Source organism: Lates calcarifer, linkage group LG15, assembly GCF_001640805.2.
Source record: "Lates calcarifer isolate ASB-BC8 linkage group LG15, TLL_Latcal_v3, whole genome shotgun sequence".
In the NCBI taxonomy this organism is placed as follows: Eukaryota; Metazoa; Chordata; class Actinopteri; family Centropomidae; genus Lates; species Lates calcarifer.
Genome location: NC_066847.1, coordinates 5,070,957 through 5,095,321, shown reverse-complemented (window position 1 = coordinate 5,095,321; position 24,365 = coordinate 5,070,957). Strand labels below are relative to the sequence as shown.

Genomic DNA, 24,365 nt, shown 5'->3' with positions numbered 1-24,365 from the left:
CAGCTCAGTGTTATGTGTCAGGGACTTTATAAAATAGGTCATGCGGCTCCCTGCGGACGCAGTCTCTAACTGTGGCCTTATGACAACCTCCATTTGGTTTTTTGTTGATCTAATAATTACTAATTGCCTGGGGACCATTAATTTCTTCTGGTTCTTTGGGGCGTGGACACTACAGATGGAACATAATGGTGTCAGTGCGTTATGTCCTGTAGCGTTGCAAGCTAACATATGTGACTGTGTTTACAATATGCTCACACATGGGCATTATGAACTGACATTGCTATGTCAGCAAACTGTATGTCAAAGCGTGGCAGGACCATGCCAACTGATGTGTCAGTGCTTGACCGCCTAGAGGTCAGACAGCCACTCATATGAAAACCAAGGGAAATCCAGTTGAATCAGCACAACTGTTTGGGAGCAAAGAGGTGGCAACAATGCAGAATCATAGACAGAGGACGTCACAAGGGAGGCCCTTAAAATAGCTGAGTGAGACGGAGAGGTGGAGGGTGAAGGAAGAGGGAGAAACTGAGCGGGACATTTGTAAAATGCCCGGAGAGACTGAGTCAGGCAGCACACAGAGGGTCAGCTTCACAGAGTCCAACAAACAATACAACAGTATAAAAGCAGAGTGGAGAAAGCTGTGGAAAATTTTAAAAACGAAGCGAAGGAAATGAGTGTAAAAATAAAACTTCTGAAAACACTGAGGACAGACAACTAAAAATATATGCCCGATTATTAGGGTACCAATGCATAAATTACTTTTCAAAGTAAGAGAACTGATAAATCACTCAACCTGACAAAAGAAAAGTTAGTCAAAATCAGGTAGAAAGAAAACAGCTGCCTCAAGCTCTGATCAGATGTGATGCTTTTATCTCCGCTCAGATGCAGAGTGCTGCTGTGAGCGTTGCTAGTAACACAGAGAGTAATGGCTCAAAGAATGCAAAGAGCTTTACATCATTGTCGTTGCTATGCAACTATCCCGTTACTATGAGCAAGCTAACCTAAAGTGATGCAGGTGATAATGTCTCCGGAAATCAAAATGGACAAGTAGAAGAGAAGCTGAATAAAGTTGAGACGCATTCAGGGCATCACCCAAAAAGTCAGACTAGTAACACTGACATGTTCCAAATGTGTCCTTAACGTTCACATTTGTTCAAGTCTATGGGGAAAAAGATACTCAAATGCCCACGTGAATGCTGAGAGAGGTTACGCCTGCATTTAAATGTATTTTAGAGTTCATTTGAAGCTTATACAAGACTTCAGCAGTCTAAGTTAGTCATATCAAGTGGATATTATCTGAATTTACGGTCTATTTAGTACATAATTCCCTCTTTGTGTTACCATCTCTCAACTGCAGTTTAGCAGGGAAACATATCTGGGTAAACAAAACTTTGGAAAGAATTCTTACACAGAATGTGGATTTTATCCTCATCATGTACACTGAAATCACTTCAGGAATGGATCTCTCCATGGCCAGTAGAAAAGAGAGCAATAACTCTTTCAATATACATGGAGTCATTGGAAAAAATGTGAGCCTACCCTTTGGGATATTTACAGTAACTGGAATTGATTCCTTTTGATTCCATTAAAAAAAAAAGACCATTGCTTGGACCTTGATTCAGACCCCAGTTAGAGCATTTTGGCATTAAAGCTTGACATTAAAGGTCTGTCTGCTCACCCATTTCAGGATGGTGCCTTCCCTCAACAGGAACGCTGACTGTCCGCCGCAGTAGCTTGTTCCTGTGAGACTCTGAGCGCCTCTCGCGCATCAGCAAAGGGTGTACCTGCAGAGAGAGAGAGAGAAAGAGCACAAAGTCAGAACACAAACTCCTGAAGTTCTGCATGCTGAAGTTCTCTACAGATTATGAACACACGGGTGCAACAGTGCACTCTTTGTCCTTGTCTTTGCTGCATTCGAGGAACCACTGTGTACCTGACAAATAACTGCAAAACAACTGAACTAACAGTTGTAGAAAACAGCTGTGGTTAAATTGATGTTAGTGTTTTATGGACAGAAAACTGTTTGAGAAATGACATCAATATCTGGTGAAAGCAAGTACCACCAGCAACCAAGTAGATAATATTCATCTAAGAAATATATGTAAGGTTAATGTGGGGTGAGATTCAACCCACAGGCAGTTACCAGTTACGTCATATTCTTTAAACTCTTAGCACATAGTTCGACAAAAGTAAAAGCAAGAATGGTTAATCTGGTGAGACAAAGCCAGAATTCAAAAACATTCTATCATCCTCCACAGCAGTTCATTGTATCTGATGTAGAAGAATTGAAAACAGAAAGAAAAGACAAAAAAATATATATAGAGAAAAAAATAAACTACAGCTCCACCACATTTGGGCCCCACAGTCCCTGAATTCATAAAAGTGAGACTTGAGGGAAAATAAATGGGCGAATGTACCACACTAATCAGAAACACTGCTCCTTTTGAAACATCACAGTTACACTCAGAAAATACAGCATATAGTGTAAAGTACAGACCTATAAATCTTGACTGATCACCAAAGCTAGTACTTTGTTGGTACTGGGCCCCAGTACTCCAAGAAATACACAAAGAAATAAAAAGTCACTGAAGAAATACACAATGAGTTTCACTTCAATATGACTTATGTGATGCATAGATAGTTTGACATCTGTACATTTTCCACTGATTCCAACATATATTTATAGCTCTACTAAGATTTGTATATAAACAATGGTTCAAATGTGATAAACCCACAGAGAATTATCACCCAAATGCAGATCTGCTTGGCTCTATGGATACTGTTTGTCTCTTTTCGCTCATTTTTTGGTTTTATGGCCTTCAAGCGTCACTCTTATCAGCCATGCTTTCAGCGAACAAGCTCAGATAAACCCACAGCAGACAAGATAATGAAGAGAGTCTCTCAGTAAAAATCCAGATGTTTTTCTCAGGATTTGGTGGAGACAAAAACAGAGCTAAAAGGAGAGTGAATATTGGATTTGTCGGGACAGAAACATGACTTGCAGATGTTGCTCCACGTCTGCTGGATGTGTAAACAGTCAGTTATATGTTAATACACTACCTGTAACAACAATTAAAGTGATAATACATTCCCTGGCAACTTTATTAGGTCCAATTATAAATCTAATGCAATCTAGTACAGCAGCTCTGCCACATTGCACCTTAACAATTTTTTGTTAGAGCTTTCCAAGAGGTGTTAATTATTACTGAGGTCATACTTAGTGGTGGTATTGTACTGGACCTCATTATACATATCACTGCTGTGTGTCATTAACTTTGTGTCTCTCTCCCCTAATCTGTTCTCCCTCTCCATGTCCTCATTCTGCAGGTATCTCTGACTCTGGAGCTGCAGGATCTGGATCTGCCACTCAACACTCATCATCATCATCATTATTCGTTATCAGTTGGTGCTGCTATCATTGCTGCTTTTATTATACACCTATAAGCATCACTATTGTTATTATCATTACAACAACCAGTCTTATAGTGCTTGAATACAACAGTATATACGGCTGTACCTGGTCTCTCTCTCCCCTCTCTCTCTCTGCCCCCTTTTTTTTCTCTCTCCCCCATTTCTCTCCCCTGGTCAAGGCAGACGGCCGCCCACCCTGAGTCCGGATCTGTTGAAGGCTTCTTCCTATTAAAAGGGATTTTTTCTCTACATTGTTGCCAAGTGCTTGTTCATGGTGAGAACTGTTGGGTTTCCCTTGATAATATTTTAGAAACACCCTCAATACAAGTAGTAATGTTTAACACCACTGCAGACAACAATCTCAATAATGAACATATAGCTAAATAACTTATGGAAAAGTAATCTATGGCTGAAGCATTGTACTGGATTGCATTAGATTTTACAGTGTGTATGTAATAGATGTGTTTCTGAGCTTGTTAAGGTGTTCCTTTGCATCAAAGTGGCCAAGAAATGTTAAATTATGAATTTAAAAGTGATCGTTTCTAACTAAGCAAACAGCAGGTACAGTCCTTTGAAAGTAAATTCCAGACAGTGTCCTCTATGTATCCTTACTGACATTAAATCAAGAAGTCTGTGGAAATGGTCGCAGCCTTGTTTGTTGTTCTGTTGTGCTTTTGAGTGTGTCCTATTGAGACTAGCGTCTGACAGAAATGCAACGTTGGGACATAAAAGATCGAGTGTGAACACAGAGAGGTAGTGTCAGGAGGTGGTACTAACTGCAGAGAGCACTGCAGGATAGTGGAGCCTGGGGGGCTTTGGGGAAAAGCCAACAACAGTGAAGGACACTGGCAGGTCACACTGAGTCATATGTCCCACAAGACAGCCGTGTGCCACTCACTCTAAAGGAGCTCTGCTAAGATGAAAGAATGTCAGGGTGGGCTGGTGTGTGTGTGTGTGTTGCCTGAATCTGAATCTGTTACTGAGTATAAAAACTACTATTTGGTATGTGCACGTGTGTGTCCATCAAAGCGAGGGCACATAAAAATTTAACGCAGACATTGCTCCACTTCAAGCTACTACTGTTCTCCACTACCACACTACAGCTGTATCACATCAGGCACATGAACACACACACACACACACACACACACACACACACACACACACACACACACACACACACACACACAGACCATAAATGCACATGTCTTCTGCAATAATCTAGTTAGACCAGCCAAGCAGAAGACGCCTCACATCACAGAATCAGAACCCTGTTTATGTGAGTCTCTTTATCCAACTTAATCAGGGGCGAGAATCATAAATCAACAGCCTATGTGATTACTCTCTACTTTGCTGCTTGTGCAACCAAAGTGCACAAAACTACATTGTAATGCTGTGCTTTCTTGGGACCAACATATTGCTTGTTGTGATTAAATTACAGTACAACCTCCTTGATGAAAAATATATTAAGCAGCATCTATTCTTTATGAGTATAGTATGTTCATTTACTGACTTCTCCTTCTGCTGGGGCTCAATGAGAAGTCAGTGTTGAGGGTAAAATATCATGCAGTGAAATTTAGCTTAACTTTAAAAGTTAACACTTGAATTCATCAACCAGTACATAACTCTAAAACTAATGTTTTAAAAATAGCAAAACATGCTGTGACAGTTCTAACCATCTGACGTCTAACCGTCTTGTTCACAGCAGACATTTTGACAAGTCATGGCACAGCACATGTGTACCGCACTTATTAACATTAATAATGGCTGCATTCCTGTTATTCTACACGCTGTCTCATTGGAGTAACCTACTATGACAGTTGATGGAACGGAGCCATCGTTAATGTTATTAATTTCCCCGGTGCCTTCTCTGCTATGACAAGTCAAAATGTCTGCTGTGAGACTGGTCTACTGCTTCTGACTGCCACAGGGGGCTGTGACAACGTGCATAAAGTTACCATATAGATTTCAGCTTCAAGGGCACAATGAGGGATTTAAAGAAAACAACAACACCAAAAATAACATGTTGGCGAACTAAACAACAAGATGGCACTGCAAATATGGAGACACTGTGAGGTGAAGTATGATAGATAGAATATCTTCATCCACTCTGTACTTTTAATTGCACAAAAAAAGAATTCTTGCACAAAATAGTGATACAAAAATATCTTCTGAGAAACTGTTAGTGGATAAAATCACTCAGTGGGAGTCTCAGTCTGTTTTGGCTAATCCAGCAGATGTAATACAAATACAGGATTAATGTAAAATTTAAAAAACTGTTCATATAAAGATTCAGTGTCACAAAGAAGCCCTATTGATTAATTTGCAACACTGCTTACGGTTTCTTGAGATAGCAACCATGGTATAAATGATATAAACATGGTCTCACAATATTTATATCACCATATTGCAAAGCTGCACTGAGAATATTCATCATAACCAGAATGACTTAATTAGAACACAGAAAAAAAAACAAAAAGAGACACCTAGCTTCAATTTTAAATTCAAGCTTTCTTAGTCCATCCTGCTTCAATTTAAATCCAAGTCTTGTCAGTGCACAGTTTTTCTCTAACCCTCTTTTAATTCTCTCTGCCAGATTAATGTAAGAAACGGCAGCAGAATGGCCGTGCACTCTGTTCAACTAATTGAATATGCTTTACTGGCAATGAGTAACAGTAAACCTGAATTAACCTCACATTGTACCAGCTCCTCATTGATCGGAAATGCGAAATAAACTCAGTTTCATACTGTAGCTTTATTGCAACCGTGTTGCTTTATAGTGTTTCTAAATTTACGTTATAAGCAAAGTGGTTTCATAATGCCTGACTGAGCGCTGCACCAGCTCTGACTCCACGACAGAGGAATCAGGAGGGGAGCGTGGAGGAGTAGCAAACTCAGACCCTTGGTAATATCACTGAATGGTTTTGCAGTTATTGAAGGGATAGTAGTGATTTTCTGCAGGGTTAAAGTGATGCCTCTCTCTGTCCAGATTTTCAGCTGTTGCCATGGAATCCAGAGGAGACAAATGGGCTGCATTTACTTCTATCTACAGTACGCGTTGTGAGAAGGTTACAAAATACATGTTTGGCAAGCTGAGGCATAGGTTTGTGTCTTTTCTGTGCAGATAAACACCTTAAACTCTTTCTTTTTACATACTCATAATAAGAGGGTGCAAACATGTATTTCACAACATGAGTAAGTGCACAAACAGCTAAAATTATCTTAAATCCATGAGTCTTAAAAGTTAAATTCTTGACTAGCCATCTTGATGTCAACACTACCCAATTACACGGAACTAAATATGGTAATTTTCCTCAATCACATCTACTTGAACAAGAACAAGCCCACTCATTCTCTCCCCTACTGCTGCCCTGCCCAGTGCAATTCATCACTGACAACTTGACTCATGGAAAAGACCCAGAATACCTTTCTTCCCCACCCTGAGATGTCAGTTCACCATTGAGCTTCCCACCACTGCTTCCAGTCGGGGGGAGGGGGGAGACACCTGGAGGCTATTTTTACTCTGCGTGTGGCAGGATTTGATTGGCCAGATGTCAACGGGGTCTGCAGCTGGAAACGTGACATAACACCAGCTCGGGGGTTGCCATGAGTGGGCACAGGAAGCTGGCAGGCTGGCACTCAGCATCCACAGAGAGGCAGCATTAGGCCAGCTCAGTGACTTTTAACCACTTCAGATGGTGCACTTACACCTCACATACAAATCTAGGGGAACTATTTGATTTAAAGCACAATATACCACTGCTAAAATAAACTACTGTCAAAAGGCCTGGTGAGGTGCCACCTACAAGTTGCAATGTCCATTAAACCCCACTAGACAGAACAAACCATGTATGGACTATTTTGTTTTTCCAGTTCAAAAAGGCAACATTGAAGGCAGGCAAAAAGCCTTCAATGAGGAGCAAGAGACAACAATTTTCTAGAAATGCAATAACAACACACTTTTGGACGCTTTTGGACAATATCTCCTCAAAGACATTCACTGTCTTTCACTCAGTTGAACTCACAATGATGGATGTAAGTAGCTGTGTGAGGAACGAAGAAACAACTTCACACACGTGGCCATTTTCTACATGAAGTGGGTGAACTTGTTGGAATGTTAGAGAATAAAGGTGTTTTGGAAGTGTGTCCAACAACCAAAAAAGCACTTTATTTGAAGGACACTGGTGCATGTACAGTCTTATCAGCAGCCAACCCAACCTAAAATCTGTTATAGTTGCTTATCTAGCTCTTTTTAAACTTACATTTCACCATTTGTTCCTGATTGGTACGGATATATCTGTTATTTGGGATGTTACATGCACATTGTTTTATACAATTAATAATATATTTTAAGGTAAAACTTGAGCAGGTTGTGGCTGACACTGAGTGAAAATAACCATATTTTAATTTCTAAAACAACCCATTGACACTGGGTACTTAACTCAGTACTGCAGTCCTGGGGACTAACACCTTCAACAAAGATAACTTGACTTGAACTAATGTGGAATGAAAGGTGAGGGACTTACTAAAATGGGACTTATTATCTTGACACCAAAATTCAACTATTATCAAGTTTGGAGTTTGACTGACATGTAGCAGACATTACATCTCATGTTATGTTTACAGCAGCTACAGCAGAGTTTCACTTTAAAGAACCAGTTCTTGCCTTGAGTTTGTCAAACTGCATTCTTTAACAGGGAATTACAGTACTTAATCACAAAATAGGTCCAACACAAGTATGAGAATATCTTAAGTTAGACATTTCATTTAAGGTTCTGGACCACGTTTGGGCACTGTTGACACTCTTCGTGCAGCAAATAATTTCATCCAATTTGAAATGGAAATTGTATGCCTGGTGGATTTAAGCATCCGTGACAACTGTTATAATAGGCAGGACTGAAATTAATACATTTTTGATGAGAATTTGACAATTAAAAATGAACATGCTTGTCAGATTTCAGTCAGAGCCCAACAACTGTGTCACATCGTACAAGACAGAAAACAGTCCTGGCATGGAGAGAAAGGGCTGCATAGAAGGGATGGTGGTGTTGGAGGAAGAGCTGGTGGTAGGGGAAGGAAGGGAGAAGGAGAGAAGGGAGTGCCATTGATCTGAGGAGGGAGGAGGAGGGTGTTTTTGTTCAGCTTGGCAGGTTGAGTTGAGCGATGCTGCAGGCTGGCTAGTCCATATGTCACTACTGTTTCCTCAGGCCCAGCGGTGAGGAGCTGGGGAATATGGTGGGACGCTGTGAATGATTATGTGTGTGTGTGTGTGTAAGAAAGAGAGAAAGTGAAAGTACATATCTGTGTGAAAAAGAAAGAAAAGTGAGAGAAGTGAGTGAGTGTGTTTGTGTGTGTGTGTGAGTGAGTATGAGAGAGACTGCATGAAATAGAGTGTGTAATGCGTGAAAACTGTGCAATCCATTATTTCTTAACAGGGCAGTAATCAAACACTGCTGGCTGTCTGACTCTGGATCAAACACACAAAATCTCTCTCTCTCTCTCTCTCTCTCTCTCACACACACACACACACAGGTGTGCGTGCACACACACACTCAAAAAACACAAAACACAAAAAACACACAAAAAAAAAACACATGAACCTACATTAGGACACATGCAGGCAATAACAAAAATTTGATGATGCACCTGCACAAAGACAGAAATAAATTTAACCTCAGCGTGAACACACACAAACACAGAAATACATACACACACAGTCCCGTGCATCGTGATAGGCGGTTGAGCTGGCCAAAAGCACGATTTGTCCTTCAGACCATCAGTAAAGTCCTTTCACGGACAGATGTTCCTCCTCCCCCTGAGCTACAGTGTTCATAAAACGCACAGTGATCCTACCCACAGAATTACACACACACACACACAAACAAACACACAGTAAATAGATCATTTTGACTCCTTTTGGTCTTGCACACCCAGAACCAATGATAATTTCCTATTATCTGAATATCAGCCCTTTGGAGAATGTAGCTGTAACTGTACTGCACACACGATATGTGAAGAGCAGGGTTAAGCGTAACATCAGAACAGCTCAAATGATGTAAAGAAGCAGGAAACTCACATTACACTGAGTGTGCGTTGTTTGTAAAAAAAACATTGTGCAGGCAAAATGCACAGTGAGCAAGATTAAGTGTCACTTGGTTACAGTTTGAAAAATGTTGAACAGTGAGAAGTGAGAGAGAAGTAACAGAAACAAACATCTAGCTGGTTGCATGCAAAGTAAGTTTTTGTACTGTTCTGCTAACTGTAAGCTGCTGCTCAAATAAATACTTAAATTATAAAATGATAGTTGCGTTGGTTTCATGTGCTTGTCAACGCTAAGTGCACAGAAAACCACCCGTAAGTGTCCACATCCCACAGAGAGATACCAGATACCTGGCCAAGTACAATTCTTCTTAATAAAAATGATAAATGGCAGAGGATTGCTTTTAAGGTCATCGGGATCTGGCAGTTGCTCCTGGTAAGTTGGCAGGAGACAAATTAGGCCTAGTTTTCCTCTTTCTCTAGGTGCCGGAGGAAAAAAAAATCTGTACACTATCCACAGGGATAGGCAGATTAATCAAAATGCTGAGATAAAAGCCATTTAAACCCTTGTATGTACAGGATGACCTTTTGAAAAATGTTTTATTTCTGAGTGAGGGACAATTTTTATTTAAATGGCATGTAATAGTTACTCAAATACCAAAGACTTTTTTGTTAACATCGCCTCAGGGGTTCAGGTCAGCCATCTTACTCAAACAATCAACCTCTCTCTTCTGCGAGAGTCTGCCCACCTACATTTATTACATAATTAATCCCTCCAACTCCCACACGACAGCCACCTCAATGTGTTCTCCAGGGTCATAAGCAAACATGCTGTCCCCCTCTGAGACACTATTCATGCACTGTGACAACAGCAGCTACAGGCTAAAGCCACAGAGGTGCTGTGGCTTGTTTGCAGACCAGTTCATGCATTAATGCTTTCAAATTCAGTATCAAAGCTGTAAATGGGACCACCAACATCATGCAAAGGAAGACAACACTTTAACCAAAAGGGAAAATTTACTCAACAGTCTATTTATTTTAAATTATTACAGTACTACATCTAGTTCTCTGTGTTTTTTAGTGTTGATATTTTCCAGCTCCTTCTAACACTTGCAGGCTAAACAAGGCTTGTGACCCCCGACGGTTTTTCTTGCATAATACTGGCACGGTTGGGGAAGCGGCCCGGACACATGACTTGGGGGACAGGGCACTGGTGCGTGGTGGCAGTATATGAAACTCTGTCACCTCAGATTAATGTGAGATGAGAGGAGGAGGAGGAGGAGGAGGAGAGGATGTCTGGCAGCCATCACTGCCAACCCTCTCACTCCCCCTAAAGGACAGAAGGAGGCAGAGCAGCCGGCGCAGAGATTCAGCAGTGAGGAAAATGGGAGCCAATACTCACAGATCAAGATCTCACAGATTATTAAAAAAGTCAAAAAAATACTGGCCCAGATAACTCAGTATTGATTTTTACCACCAAGTGATCCAGTTAATGAGGAGACCTATAAGCAGCCTGCTTCATAAGCAAATTACAAATTCTTAAACTACTGCAAAACACATCAAAGGATGATCCAGTTATTACATTAGAGGTCCGAAGTCAAACTACTATGGCTGCAACTAACAATTCATGTCATTGTCAATTAATCTTTTCTTGATTTATTGTTTAATCATTTAGTCAATAACAGTCACAAAAGTGCTTATCGCATTTGCCCAGAGCCCAAAGTGACATTTTCAAATGACCTGTTTTGTCCACCAAACAGTCTCAAACCCAAAGCCTTACTTTAATAACTGATAAAGAAATGCAGAAGCTCCTTACATATGAGAAGCTGGAGCTGATGGGGGAGTGACAGTTAAGACGATGAATTGATTATTAAAACACCTGCAGATGGATTTTATTTAGATCTAAGACTTGTTTAAATTTTTCATTACAGATGATTAGTCTCTCAATTAATGGTTTAACCTCTGGCCTGCGAAATGTCAGAAACCAGTGAATTGCAATTTATTATTATAGTTTCATAAAGCTAAAAGGTGACATCTTCAAATTCCTAATTTTGTCAGAAACCTAAAGATATTCAGATTTACTTTTATATAAGACAAAGAAAAGCAGAAAATCCTCACAGAAGAGTTCTGTTTTGAATTTTTGCTGTTTCATGCAATAATCGACCAAAAAAGCTGCAGATAAATTTTCAATCAATCAGTAATAATCAAGCTAATATCTATTTCAGCTCAGGTTAAAACTTCCCCTCCTTCCTTCTGCTGCGAACAAGATGCTCAAACACATGTAGCAAAAGAGTGCTGAATAGTAAATGGAAATATGCTTTGACACCTGAACACAGTGTGCCATTTGTAGCACTGAGACTGGCAAAAAAAGAATGAATAATGCAGTTTACAGAATATTAATTTGCAACTGCATAATATTATGCAATCTAATGCATGATGTATGCATGCTAATGAGTAACTTAAGTCTTTAATATTACATTTCTGTTGCAACTGCATCACAGAGGTGTTGAATCAACTCTGTGGTAATTTCTGACATATTGGACTGCATCCATTTCTACCACCAAAAAAAAGTTTTTCTTCTAATCCTAATATATGATCACAGAGACAGGGTAACACTAAGTGACATTTTCTGCTGCTTCAGGCTGCATGCCCGCTTGTTTTCTAAGTAACACAGCTCCATTTTTCTTACTTAGACTGTGCCGGAGAGAATTATCTACCAATCACACACAGAAGCTCAAGGGAGATAGTATAGAAGTCACATTCACTCATGTGAGAACTGAATGACAATTTGAGAAAAAAGAACACGGCAAAAGAGGGTAGTGTAATTATAAGCGGCATGTTTTGCCTCGTCATTTTTAATTTTACAGGTGTTTTTTAAACTTTTAAAGAGTATTTTGCCCTGGGTACACAGTGTCACAATGTGCCACTCAGACAACACATCTTGTCAGCATATCTATTATCCTTGGCAATTAAAATGAGCCAAGGGTGTTGACATGTCAGTTAAAGTGTAATCCCATTCTAGCCCTATGAAGTGTCTGCACTCCATCACTAGGAAACAGTTCAATGAACCCAACACGCCAGGAGTCGAGAGCTACACAGGCACATGATTAGCACAAATTTCCATAGTGACACATTTTAGACACAACAGAGCAGTCTTGTTCCCCAAAGCGACACCTCGGCTCTCCAGGAGCTCTCCCTTGCATCTTTCTGATGGCCGTCATTCATAAAACAACAACAAAACAAAAAAAAAAAAGAAAAAGAAAAAGAAAACAGAGCAGCAAGTGAATGGAGCTGTGAGGAGCACAGAAACAGGTGGCCTGTAGGAGAGCCAAAGATGCCTGCCAGTCACCCCAGAGAGAGGAAGAGAGAGGGAGGGAGAGGGAGGGAGGGAGAGAGAGGGAGGAGGAGGACAGAGTGGGTGAGTGGATGAGGTGAAAGGGTGAGGGCGGAAAAGAGGGAGAAACTGTGAAGGAGGGCAAGGGAGACGGAGAGGGAAGAAGGGAGAGGGGAAGAGTGGTAGCGATGAATATGGAGACAGACGGAGGGAGGGATGAGAGTGAGAGCAGAGAGTGAGAGATTGGGCATGGTAGGAGGGGGGAGAAAAGAGATGGAACAACAGACGGATTAGATAAAGAGAGGTGAGAGATAGGAGGGAACAGAGGGAGAGAACAGGAGGAAAGGTGAGAGTGAATGATCGATGGAGGGAATTAAAACGAGGAATGAGCCTGGAGGAGGCAGAGATACATGAGAGAGAGAGAGAACAGGGATTGGACAGGTGATGCTGAGCTCAGATGCCAAGCATATAAGCAAACAGAAAAACAGAGAGGTGAGAGGTGTGTATTTAAGATGGGCTGATATGAAAATGTGCAGGTAGCAGCAACACTGGAGAGGAAAAAGAGCGATGTCCTCCACTGATCCTCTCTATCTCCTCTACGGTAACGTACAGTATGATTGCTTTTTTTGCCGAGCCACTGAAGAGGCATCTAAAACGAATGGAAATAAATTGAAGGGTGAGTGTGTGTGTGTGTGTAAAACAGAGAGCAAGAGAGAGACACCCGCTCTGCATGAGGTGAGTGACAGGCATGAATATTTAACGCCTCTCGCCGTCGCCGAGGTGACGGCTATCAGCACGTCAGTCCTGCCTCCAATCCATTCACAGCTGCTGCCTTATTGGCACAATTAGACAGGGATAGGGCTCTGATTAATTGAACTGGGCTCTCCATTCAATCCCTCCAGTGCAGTACAGGTCTCTTATCGGGATCACAGTGCGCTCTATTCCTCTGAGTGATGACATGTTGAAATACTATTGGCAACCGTGCACACACACTACAGTTAAGTCGCCACCCGTACGCTTTGACTGGCCACATAAGGATTCATTACTTTATTGACATGCCAGCATAGATGAACATAGAAATCTGCCTCAGTACAGGGCTTAAATCATATGCCATACACTAATACTTACTGTATAATACACAGACTGCATAAATCATCACAAACAGTGAAGCGGATGACTATAAAATACACAAAAATAAGATTAATAATAAAAAAATATTAAAACAAATGTATTTCCTCATGCCCACACAAGCAGCTAACCCACTGTACTTCTGTAAAGTACTGATGTTTCAGAGATAAGGGCTTTAAAGCAAATTAAAAATTATACAAGCATATATATGGTCTAATAACAGACTGCAAAGTTTGGGGAGGTGACCTATGGATTTTAACCAGGCTCTGCTCCATTAAGGGTGGTGTTATAAGTGGTATTATAAATCTGAAGTCTTGGCTTAACTACTGTGTAATTTTGTGTGTAGAAATTCTTCAGTTACAAAGCAGAGGTAAAAAAGTTGAAGAACAGTACCCTCTCCTGGCATGAAGAGCAAGATGAGATTTCATTCCCAACCAGCAGCAGGTTTAGTGAAGCACTGTCTGTGTCTGTGTACATCACAGTCACATTAATCACCACTAACGTACTGCTATGTTTATTTTAAGTAATCTGGAAATCAATTGGGGATACAACTGTTGAAGAAGGAGAGAAAAAAAAAGTCTCTCTCCCTCTTCAACAATTGTATCCTGCTGGTTTAACAGCAGATGATTACAGTTTCTGCTTCCATTTCCATCATCATTTCCAGCTACATGTCACACTTAACTGGCATGTTAACGTTAAGTTATATTTATAAAATGAAACAGGAAAAATCCGCTCTGAAGCACTTTAAACCTGCTATCCATAATATTTTTTTTTAATTAACTAATTAATTAACATATTCATCCACATGGTGGAGTATCGTACAACACAGAACCGTCACATTTACCCATGTAGGCGATGCTCCCAATACTAAAAGTGGGTCACAGCAGTTTTGGTTGACAATGGCAATGAAGTGTGTTCAGAACTAAGCCAGGGAACTGGAATGGAAAAAGGTTTGGATTTCAGCTTTTGCACCATTAAACAATGAGGCTGGTGTTATTCTACCTTTTTCTCATTGCCAAAAAAAAATATCCCATAAAAAGAAAAAAAACAACAACGTAAGTCTGTCTCCCAGTAGTTTTCAACTCCCCCACCCGTTCTGTGGAACTCAGCACCAAGCCCATTTGTTCCCACTAAAGACATAAATCTTACAAAGTGGTTCACATATTGTATATAAGCTTTCATTTATAAAAAATAAAAAAAAAGGTCTGTACATTCCTAAAACAGATGGGCACAGTAATTTTTAGCAAACATTATGAGCAGAGAGGAGGGAAAGGCGCAAATTGTTGGGAACTATTTTCACACATTGGGTGGTCAGGTGGGTATTTATGGCACTAAGACAAAGCATAAACTACAACCTATAATACCCATGGTCATTGTAATGAAGGAACACGTCACCTAGTGCAATGCTGTGGCTCATTGATGTGTTTTTAATGGAGGTCTATGAGGCACAGAGGAATAATATATATAAGGTTATGGATACACACACAGACAATTCTTATTAACAGGTTCAATTCTTATTCTTCTTGTTTGTTTTTCTTCTCATCAAACATAACATGAAACTGAAAATCTAAAACTCAGGTTGATCTCAGGTTACTCTGAGTTTGTTCATATGGTAGGTATTTCTCAGTTTCTCCAACAGTAGCTTCTATACACATTAACACTGTAAGTCCTACTATTTAGTATTAAGATACGGCGCATTAAATGGTTTATAATACTCTATAATGCAGATGTAAGCAGATATAAATACATTTTAAGTGTTTAATAAATGTATGACAACCATTTCTCCTATGAAGACGTATTTTTATATTATTACTGTGTTTTATTTATTTTGTCATTCACAATCTGTTTATACACCGGCCTTAGTCATGGGTGATCCAGGAGGAGGTGTAGTTATCAACAGATACATTAATAAACACTTATATCTGCTTACAGCTATTTTAAATGCATTGTAAACCATTTATAACATGTTTCTATGCTGCTCATAGCTGCTAAACAGGGGGATGTGATGTGGAGCAGAACTCGCACAACGCACAACAAAATTATCACATCACTGACATGAAAAACTAAGCTTATGTCAATCTCTGTGGATGGTTGTTGACAGGGACTCGAGATAACGTAAAAAAAAAAATATTCAAGTAGGAGTGGATCATGCAGGTTGAGAGAGTTCCAAAATAATCCAACATCCCACAGTTTAAGAGTTGTTTTTTTCCTCTGAGGTTACCAGTTACAATGCAGTTACAACAACGCAGAGAATTAACAAAAGTTTCCGAGCACAGACAGCTTCCCACAGAATTAACAACTGCCCTTGAAACTGAACCCCCAAAAGCGAGCCTGGGGCAACAGTGATCCAGGGAAACTCGAGCGTCTGGGATAGACTTCGGATACATCCTCTCTCTCTGACCTCCTTTTAACAGATATTAGCTGAAAAGTAGGATTCTCTAAGTAGCACAAAGAGTGTGTGAAACTATCTTTTGACAGGCCGTGCTAAGAAAACTGTCAACCTATGCTTTACTTAGAAAGACACAAGGAAGTACTTTGTGAAACGCTTGCATGCCTATGTCTTGTTCACACGCCTGAGCGTGGATACACCTCACATATCGATCGAATTCTTTTGAATTCGTGCAGACTAGCAGGTGAGCATAGTTGAGCACTGAACAGGTAATGAGCCGGATATTTTTCTCAGGTGGCAGAGACCAAAACAGAGCTTGACTAGTAGTGAATATTGGACTTCAGTGTGTGAATATCAGTGGCCAGTTTACAGCTTGTTGAAAACAACTAAATTTGGGTTTTAATCATATAGCACCTGCAGCTCAAAGTGTCCCAGCTGTGACACATTACATTGTGTTTCCTTAAAGCACGACGTATTGCAAAGAGAGTAAATCTGCAACGTCTACAACTAATCTCCTTCACTTTCTATGTTTTAAACATCTCACCTACCCATAACTAAAATATCATTAAATGTCAAAATAGGTGAAACTTGTAACTTTTATCTTGTTTTGTGATGCTTATGTGGTACTCTAATACTCACGCCACATTTCATGTAACCAGCAATATCTCCTGCAAAAGTATCAATGTAATCCTGCTGTGTGGGGTACAGTACCTCCTCCTGGTCCAACATGTAGAGCTGATTTCCGGAGCTCACACGGAGATGGGGGTTCCAGCGGTCGTGGGGTGGACGGTCGTGTGAGGGTCGGTCGTAGATGGGGCGCTCGTGCAAGGGGCGGTTGTAGGAGGGACGATCGAAGGAGGGACGGTCGAAGGAGGGGCGATCGAAGAAAGGGCGATCGAAGGAGGGGCGATCGTAGGTGGGACGTTCGTGAACGGGACGGTCGTAGGAGGGAGCGTGGAAGGAGTGGGCGTGGGTGCGATGATGGTGATGATGATAGGAGGGGGGGACGGCACACCTTGCATCTGGACAGGAGAGAAAGAGGAGAGATGGGTGAAAGGGGGAGGAGGGGAGAGAGGGAGGAAAGAGAAGGTCAGTTAGGATCATCAGTAGGAGGGCCGACATGCTGGGACACGACTGTCCCCATAATATCAGTGTCAGGTGTCATTACAGGGTGTTTGATAGGTCTGCTTGGAATGAAGTCATCAAACATTACTTATGATGAAACTCAATGCCAATGAGCAGAGAACGCTAGAAAGAATACAGCCTGTTAAATGATAACAATAAGAAGAAGGAGAAGGATTCTATTAGTCAATCAAGATGCTTTCAAGATGCAGGAAGGTGACAAGTAACACCATATTTTAACCCCTCTTATTCTGTATTTATAAGCAGGTATTCAGTATATTGTTGATGAATGGGATATAACATAGTATATTCTAGTTGTAAGAAGATCTAAGTGTTAATTAGGCTGGTGTATGAACAGATATACATAGAGATACACATATTTGCAATAAAAGAAAATATGTCTTCATAGGAGATGTTACAAATGTTGACAATTTCTGTACATTAATACAAACTTTAAAATGACCTTGTATCTGCTTAGAAATACATTGGAGCATGTTATAAACCATTTAGTAAGTGTTTAAAATAAAGCTTGAAAATGGTAAATGGGGGCTTAAGTGTTACTGATTTGAAGATCTATATCACTCTCATATTTGTCTATTACACTGAAAGCTGCATCCATAAGACAGTTAGCTTTTTCTTAGCATAAAGCCTAGAAACATGGGGAAATTGCAAGACTTGCTTTATCCAAAGACGAGATGTAACATCTCAGTTAGTGAATTTAGAGGTTTTCTTACCTTTGGACAGTGGGCAGCCTAGCTGTTTCCCCCGTCTCCAGTCTTTATGCCAAGCTAACCACCTTCTGGCCATAGCCTCATATTTAACTGACAGATACGAGACTGATATGAAAGTATTTTATCTAACTCTGCAAGAAAGTAAATAAACACATTTCCCAAAATTCCAAAATCAAAATGAGTGAGTTCAACGACAAGGTCTTGCATTCACAAATACCAACTTTACCTTTTGCTTTTGCATTTGCTTTTCCCCACGTGCACACACACACACACACATATATATATATATATAGCACAGCAGAAACAAGCTAATCCCCAAAAATCTAAACAGCTAGTTACGGTTAGCTGAAAAACTCAGGAAGAAAACGAAGCATCGGTTGAAGCAATCAGTCAAATAGGGCTGGAAATGAGTCACAAATAAGAGTTGGACTTACAGCAATGCTCTAGTCCAACTCAAAGCCATTTTATTTCTTTGTCATCTGCACCTAGAAAGTGTAAAATACCTCAAACTAGTGCATGTTTCATAGTTTTCTATAATTCACTGGTCCAGAGGAAAATGTCCTTGTTCTTCCCTTGCCCTTGTTTTCCAAAACTCAATCTCCTTCACACAAACAAGACAAGGAAAAGGACTAAAACTTGGATCCTGAGGCAAATGAAAAGTGAAATAAGGTTGAGTGAAGCAAAAAAGGTATTTGGACCCACTCCAGAATGGAATAAAACAGAAGGTACAGTTCCCATTACACAAAAACTTCACTCTTTGAAATTCATTTATGAGTAGAAGACACTCCATCGTGACTCTGCAAACACACTCTTTGGATTTCAGAGTCTCTATCTCTGTTAGTTTTAACGTCACAGCTAAAAATGATAATTGTCTAATTGAAGAAGTCCTAGATCCTGCTCACCACCAAAATCTAATCATCTGTTCCTCTGCCCGAGGCTGTCCTGTCCACCAAATTGAACAGAAATCTGTTCCGAGGTTCCTGAGATATCCTGCTGACAGACAGACAGAGAAACTAAACTATAATCTCCTCAGTGGGGGTACGAATTATCTCTGACGTTATCCCTGATTCCGAGGATCATTTAAGAAGATGTGGGGGGAAAAAATGAAAATGATATCTGAGGGCTCTGTGCTTCAGATAATTAAAGAAATTGATCACGCAGTATTGGAGACATTAATATGGATTTTTCCCAGGTAGCTGTTTGACTTCGTCCTGAGTGAAAAATGTGCAGCTAAGGACCTTTGGTAAATGAAGCACTTTGTCTTTTCATTCTTTGCTGCTGTCTAAGTTCTCTAGCCTTATTGCACTGTTTTAACTTATGTTTTAACTTGGGGAAATAACACCATAGGCACAGAATAATATTGTATCCATGCTTCGTTAATATAACTCCAATCTGTCAAAGCTTTCATCAGTTTTTTTCATAGACTTTAACTCATTTAAACAGAGTTTTTGTGCAGATTTCTATAAGTTACAATACTCTGTAATATAGAATAAAAATACATTACAAAGATTTTTCCATCTTTATATGCTCATCTCTTTCTCTGTAACTTCACTCCACTCATTTTCTGCATCTATAAAGGGCCTCTCCTGATGGATCTGTTGTTTTAGTATCGACCTTACATTTCTTCTCCTTCCTTTAAGGACTCCATATTTTATTATCTTTGTCTAATCTTCAGACATTTTTATTTCTTTCCCATGAAGCAAGAGGCAACAGCAGCATCTCTCACATCCCTCAGATTACACCACTGCACTGAGCATTTTATAGTTTTCAGCTACGGATACAAAAGCAAACGTCTTGAGGCAGTTCTCTCACTTTATCCCGCCTGATGCTGGAATTCAAAGACTCTCTCCTCCTTTTAGAAATAGTCAAGTGAACCATGGCTGGGAACAAGTTAGCCATAATGTACTGTCTTCGCACATTGCCAACAGGCTGAATCAATTGTATTTGTTTAAAACTTTGCTTGATATTCAAAATAAATAGATGACAGTATCTCCCTATGAGGCAAATCACCTCTCCTCTAGCATCAAGATTACATCCTATATCCTTGTCCAGTTAAGGACCTCGTCAGCTGATACATTATTTTTTTAAGTTATGCACTAATTGCGAACTAAATCCTGGGGTAAACAAGTTAAGACAGACTCCCCAAGTAGCTTACTCCTCCTGCACCGAGGAAAAGCCATGTTCACACTTACAACATCTTCAGGCTGTACAACAAGGCCAGCACACACACACACATTTTCAAGGAGGACAAGAAGAGAGAAAACTGTTGTTTATCTGATCCAACACACACTGCAACAGCAGATCCAAGTTGTGGCCTCCAGTTCACACTTCACTCCCTGGCAGTCACCACTGACCCTTTGCTTAACACTTCTTTTTTTATCATACAAATACTTGACGAAGGAAATAGACCATGCAGGTGTCGGGCTGAGGCTCGGCCCTCTCACCTTTGGAAAGCGAGCCAGAAAGAGCCACCTGCATCCCACAATGCAACACTACAGCATGTCATAACCGATTATTTTACTGCATCATCACTTCTCTCAGATTCTCCCCCTCTATTGATGCCAGACAGTTCCAGACAGACAGTGCTTCTCCATCCTCCGTCAAACTGGAAAAGCACAACAGGCAATCATCTAATCGTGGCAAAATAACAACTCGGTTGATCTTTCTGGTTCCTGTTTGAATTATGAATCGAGCTGCTGAAATATAGATGAGCTCCTAAACAAGCACAGCTAATTAATATGGACGATTCAAGGAATGGGAAGGAATGGAGCAAGGAGAGTGGATTGTGAAAAAGCATGAAAACCGAGGGATCACATAATCTTTATCACACCAATGCATGGAAGAGGTTTGGGGTCTTGCTTAAGGGCATGTCAATCAGAAGTATGGATGATGTAATGTAATAAAATCTGGGCCCTTTTTGATGTTGAAAGCTCCATTACCAGCTTTGTTCAGCCCTACAAAGTTGGACACACACACACACACACACAGAGCAGCAAAGAAAATAATAGGATGTAATGTAAATAATTTGGGTGGACAGAAACTCGAAGCTAGCAATATGGCCCAATACAATGGAGCTGCTTTAAAGGTTCTTGATAGCCTCTGTTAAGCCTTTGTGTCTGCACAATTTTACCAAACGCAACCAACATGAGGAGTAGAGACATAACTGTTTGGTCTATAAAACATCAGAAAACAGTGAAAAATATCCATTGCAATATCCTAGGGCACAAGATGATATCATCAGACGTCTTGTTTTGTTTAACCAATGGGCCAAAACTAAAAAATATTCAGTTTACTAGAATGTAAAATTCTCACATTTGAGAACCTGGGACCATTCAATTTATATTACTGTTCCCACCTGCTCTCACGTCTTTTTTTTAACGGATTACTGCTTTAAACTCCACAATATTTTACATAGATGTCAGTTTTACCCTTTCAATATAAACAAATAAATACAAACTTTTTTCATAACAGATTTGTGTTTCTCAGACACATAAATGTTTCTTTATTTCCTCTAAAAATCCAAGTGCTTGAAATACCATCTATAATATATGATGAGAAAATTCAAGAATTAACAACTGTAGACTATTATGTGATGTATTTTCAAGATTATGATTGGGGTGGATGGGTCTCATCAGAACATTTTCATGGATTAGTAGCTGAAAAAACATTTAAGGATGAAGGTTTTACACTCTATTAATATGCTTTGAGCTGTTATGTTGCACAGCAGGTTTATTGGATATCTTATCTTCAAAGACTACGTGGCAAAAATATTTTTGTTGCAAAGGGAAATTGTAAAAATGTTACTGCGAGCATAAAACAAAGCTATCATTTTCTAGATGTTAGCACTTCCTATATATTTTATGAATACGAGGGAAGAGGCAGTTATGCTGATCTATCACTGCCGTATTCCTCTCTTTTTGTGAATTGTTTTTTATTCTGGACGGGTGTGTCGATTTAAAGCCAAACTGTAAAAGCAGATATGATAGATGCTGAGTAGATGCACTATGAACCATTGATCATTATCACACGTCTTCAGAGAGATACAGCACCATGTGGCACGCTCTCCCTTTCTCCAAAAAAGCACCTAAGCCCTTGAATCCAAACTTTGCAACTGTGCAGAGCAAAGTCATGATGCTGAGATATTCACTAGGGGATAGCAGCGTGAGTCATCCACAGCCCAATCTGCGCTACTCTACTGTAGGCCTACCTCTCCACCCCCGAGGCTGCCTATTAAGGGCCTGTGAAGCGCAGTGGACAGAATTTCAATGAGCAGACTCATTCTTCTGTCTGTCCGTTCGTACGTACAGGGTGCACAGGCCCGGCTCCACGTTGCATGAATATACTGTAACGATTTGGCACAAGCAGAAATGCTGAGATGCTTCTTTTCTCCACTCATCTTCCTCTACCTCACTCTGTCTTTCATTCGCTCTCTACGGCCTCTGTATTTTCCTTGCTCTGCCTTTGTTCCTCTCTCTCCTTCCCTCTCTGAGGGCTCTTTTCCTTTTTCTGCCATCCTTAGCACTTTACAAAGAAGAGGGCCATGCACCAATCGGATGACTGGTCAGCCTTAGTCAACGTTGTCATTACTGGAACCCGACAGGCCTAATGTTGATTTATACACATCGCTGAGCTCCAAAACAGTGCTAAAAATAAAGCTTGCAATATCCCCAGGCCGCCCAGGGCAGATAATGTACTCCTGCAAGCATGGCGAACCAAAGCATCTTACTTTCTAGGCAGGAAGGCACCACACAGTGCACATGTCATTACTGTGACCTCAGCTGCACCGAACCACATATTATTGCCTTCGAACCGATCACTGGAAAATGTTCCGACGGAATACAGATGCGATTTTTCCCCGAGAACGAATACATAGATGGTAGTGAGAATAGATGCAGTGCTGTGCTTTGACAAGCTGTGAGTCAGAGTGGTGCATATGTGCAGTACAGTAGGCTGCTGTCAGTGCTGAGTCAAGAGGGGATGTCAAGTGTCAGCAACGGGGTCAAAGAGCCCCAGAGGTACGAGGCTTCTCGCTGAACAAGCACATTGCTCGTGCCCTCAATTCCTGCGATATGCTGCGAAGGAGAAACTCCAGCTCATTAGACTTACATCAGTTTTGGCCATGGTGGTGGATTGGCATGAGCATGCAGCACGATAAATAATAACAATAATCTACCGTCAGAAATCCGGCTTTGCTTCATTAAAAGGTAATCAGTATAATTTTTCTGCTCCATAGCACAAAATTACCTAAATATATCTGTGGGGGGTTGATAGGTTCGTTGATCAATACCAATTACTCAATGATTACCTCACAGGGTGGTGAGACCTCTGGCTTTCAAAATTCAATATCTAGCCCGTGCAATTTGAAGCACTCACAATCACACCACCTCCCCCACCACAACTGCCCCCCACCCCCCACCCCCCCGGCGTCTCTAAGATGAAGCAATCAACCGATTTTTTTCAGCTAAGAAAATGACAGCAACAGTGTTGTTACAACATTATGCATCATGACACTACCTCAGCATTTCTGATGGATCTCCACTTTAATTAGGTACCTCTGTTGTGAAAATGTGACTTTATTTGTGCCAATTACAGGCTACCATCACTCAGGGGTACTGGTAGAGTTGGAGGCAGTGTCAGACTTGAGCAGGAGATAAGTTGTACCTGTGTTGTTGCAGTTACAGCAGATTACTTAATGTCATTTTAATGATCACATTATAAAGGCTAGTTTGTGTTTTTTGTCATTATACTGAGTGTATGTGGACTTTGACCGATTACTTTGATGCTTACACACCAGTTTCTACAGTTTAGCCTGCCTGTGTTATGACACAACAGCAAACCAGAATCCACAATGAACTTGAGCGAAATTACTAAAAGACAAATGCATCTGGTAAAGCACAAATGTACAAATTGTTGATGTCCCAAACAGAAAAACATTGCTTCCCCTGCTTTAACTTGACATTAGAGCGGGATGATCCAAAGCAGGGACATAATGACACTGCGATTTTTCATTTTATCCAAGCCTGAGGGTAGATACATCTTCACATCTTTTTCAATCATGCTGCGAGAACAAACTTATGACTAGGAGCAACAATGCATTTAGATAGGCAGTCTGTCCACTGACACTATTATACAGTCCTGTGTGTGTACTGTTGTGGCAATGCAACGTTATAAAGTAACATTATGCAACCATTTTATCTTAAGATAACAGTTT

General features: G+C 40.4%; 1 protein-coding gene across 6 annotated transcripts in view; it reads right to left on the bottom strand.

The window, feature by feature from the left end:
* Positions 1 to 24,365, bottom strand: part of syngap1b (synaptic Ras GTPase activating protein 1b) — a 129,701-nt gene that overhangs the window by 81,140 nt on the left and 24,196 nt on the right. For all 6 annotated transcript variants that reach the window (XM_051076016.1, XM_051076017.1, XM_051076020.1 and 3 more), the window contains exons 2-3: positions 17,013 to 17,323; positions 1,679 to 1,784 (exon numbers count right to left, since the gene is read on the bottom strand). In XM_051076016.1, coding sequence (XP_050931973.1) covers positions 1,679 to 1,784; positions 17,013 to 17,323 — 417 coding nt within the window. The remainder of the gene's footprint in view (positions 1 to 1,678; positions 1,785 to 17,012; positions 17,324 to 24,365) is intronic.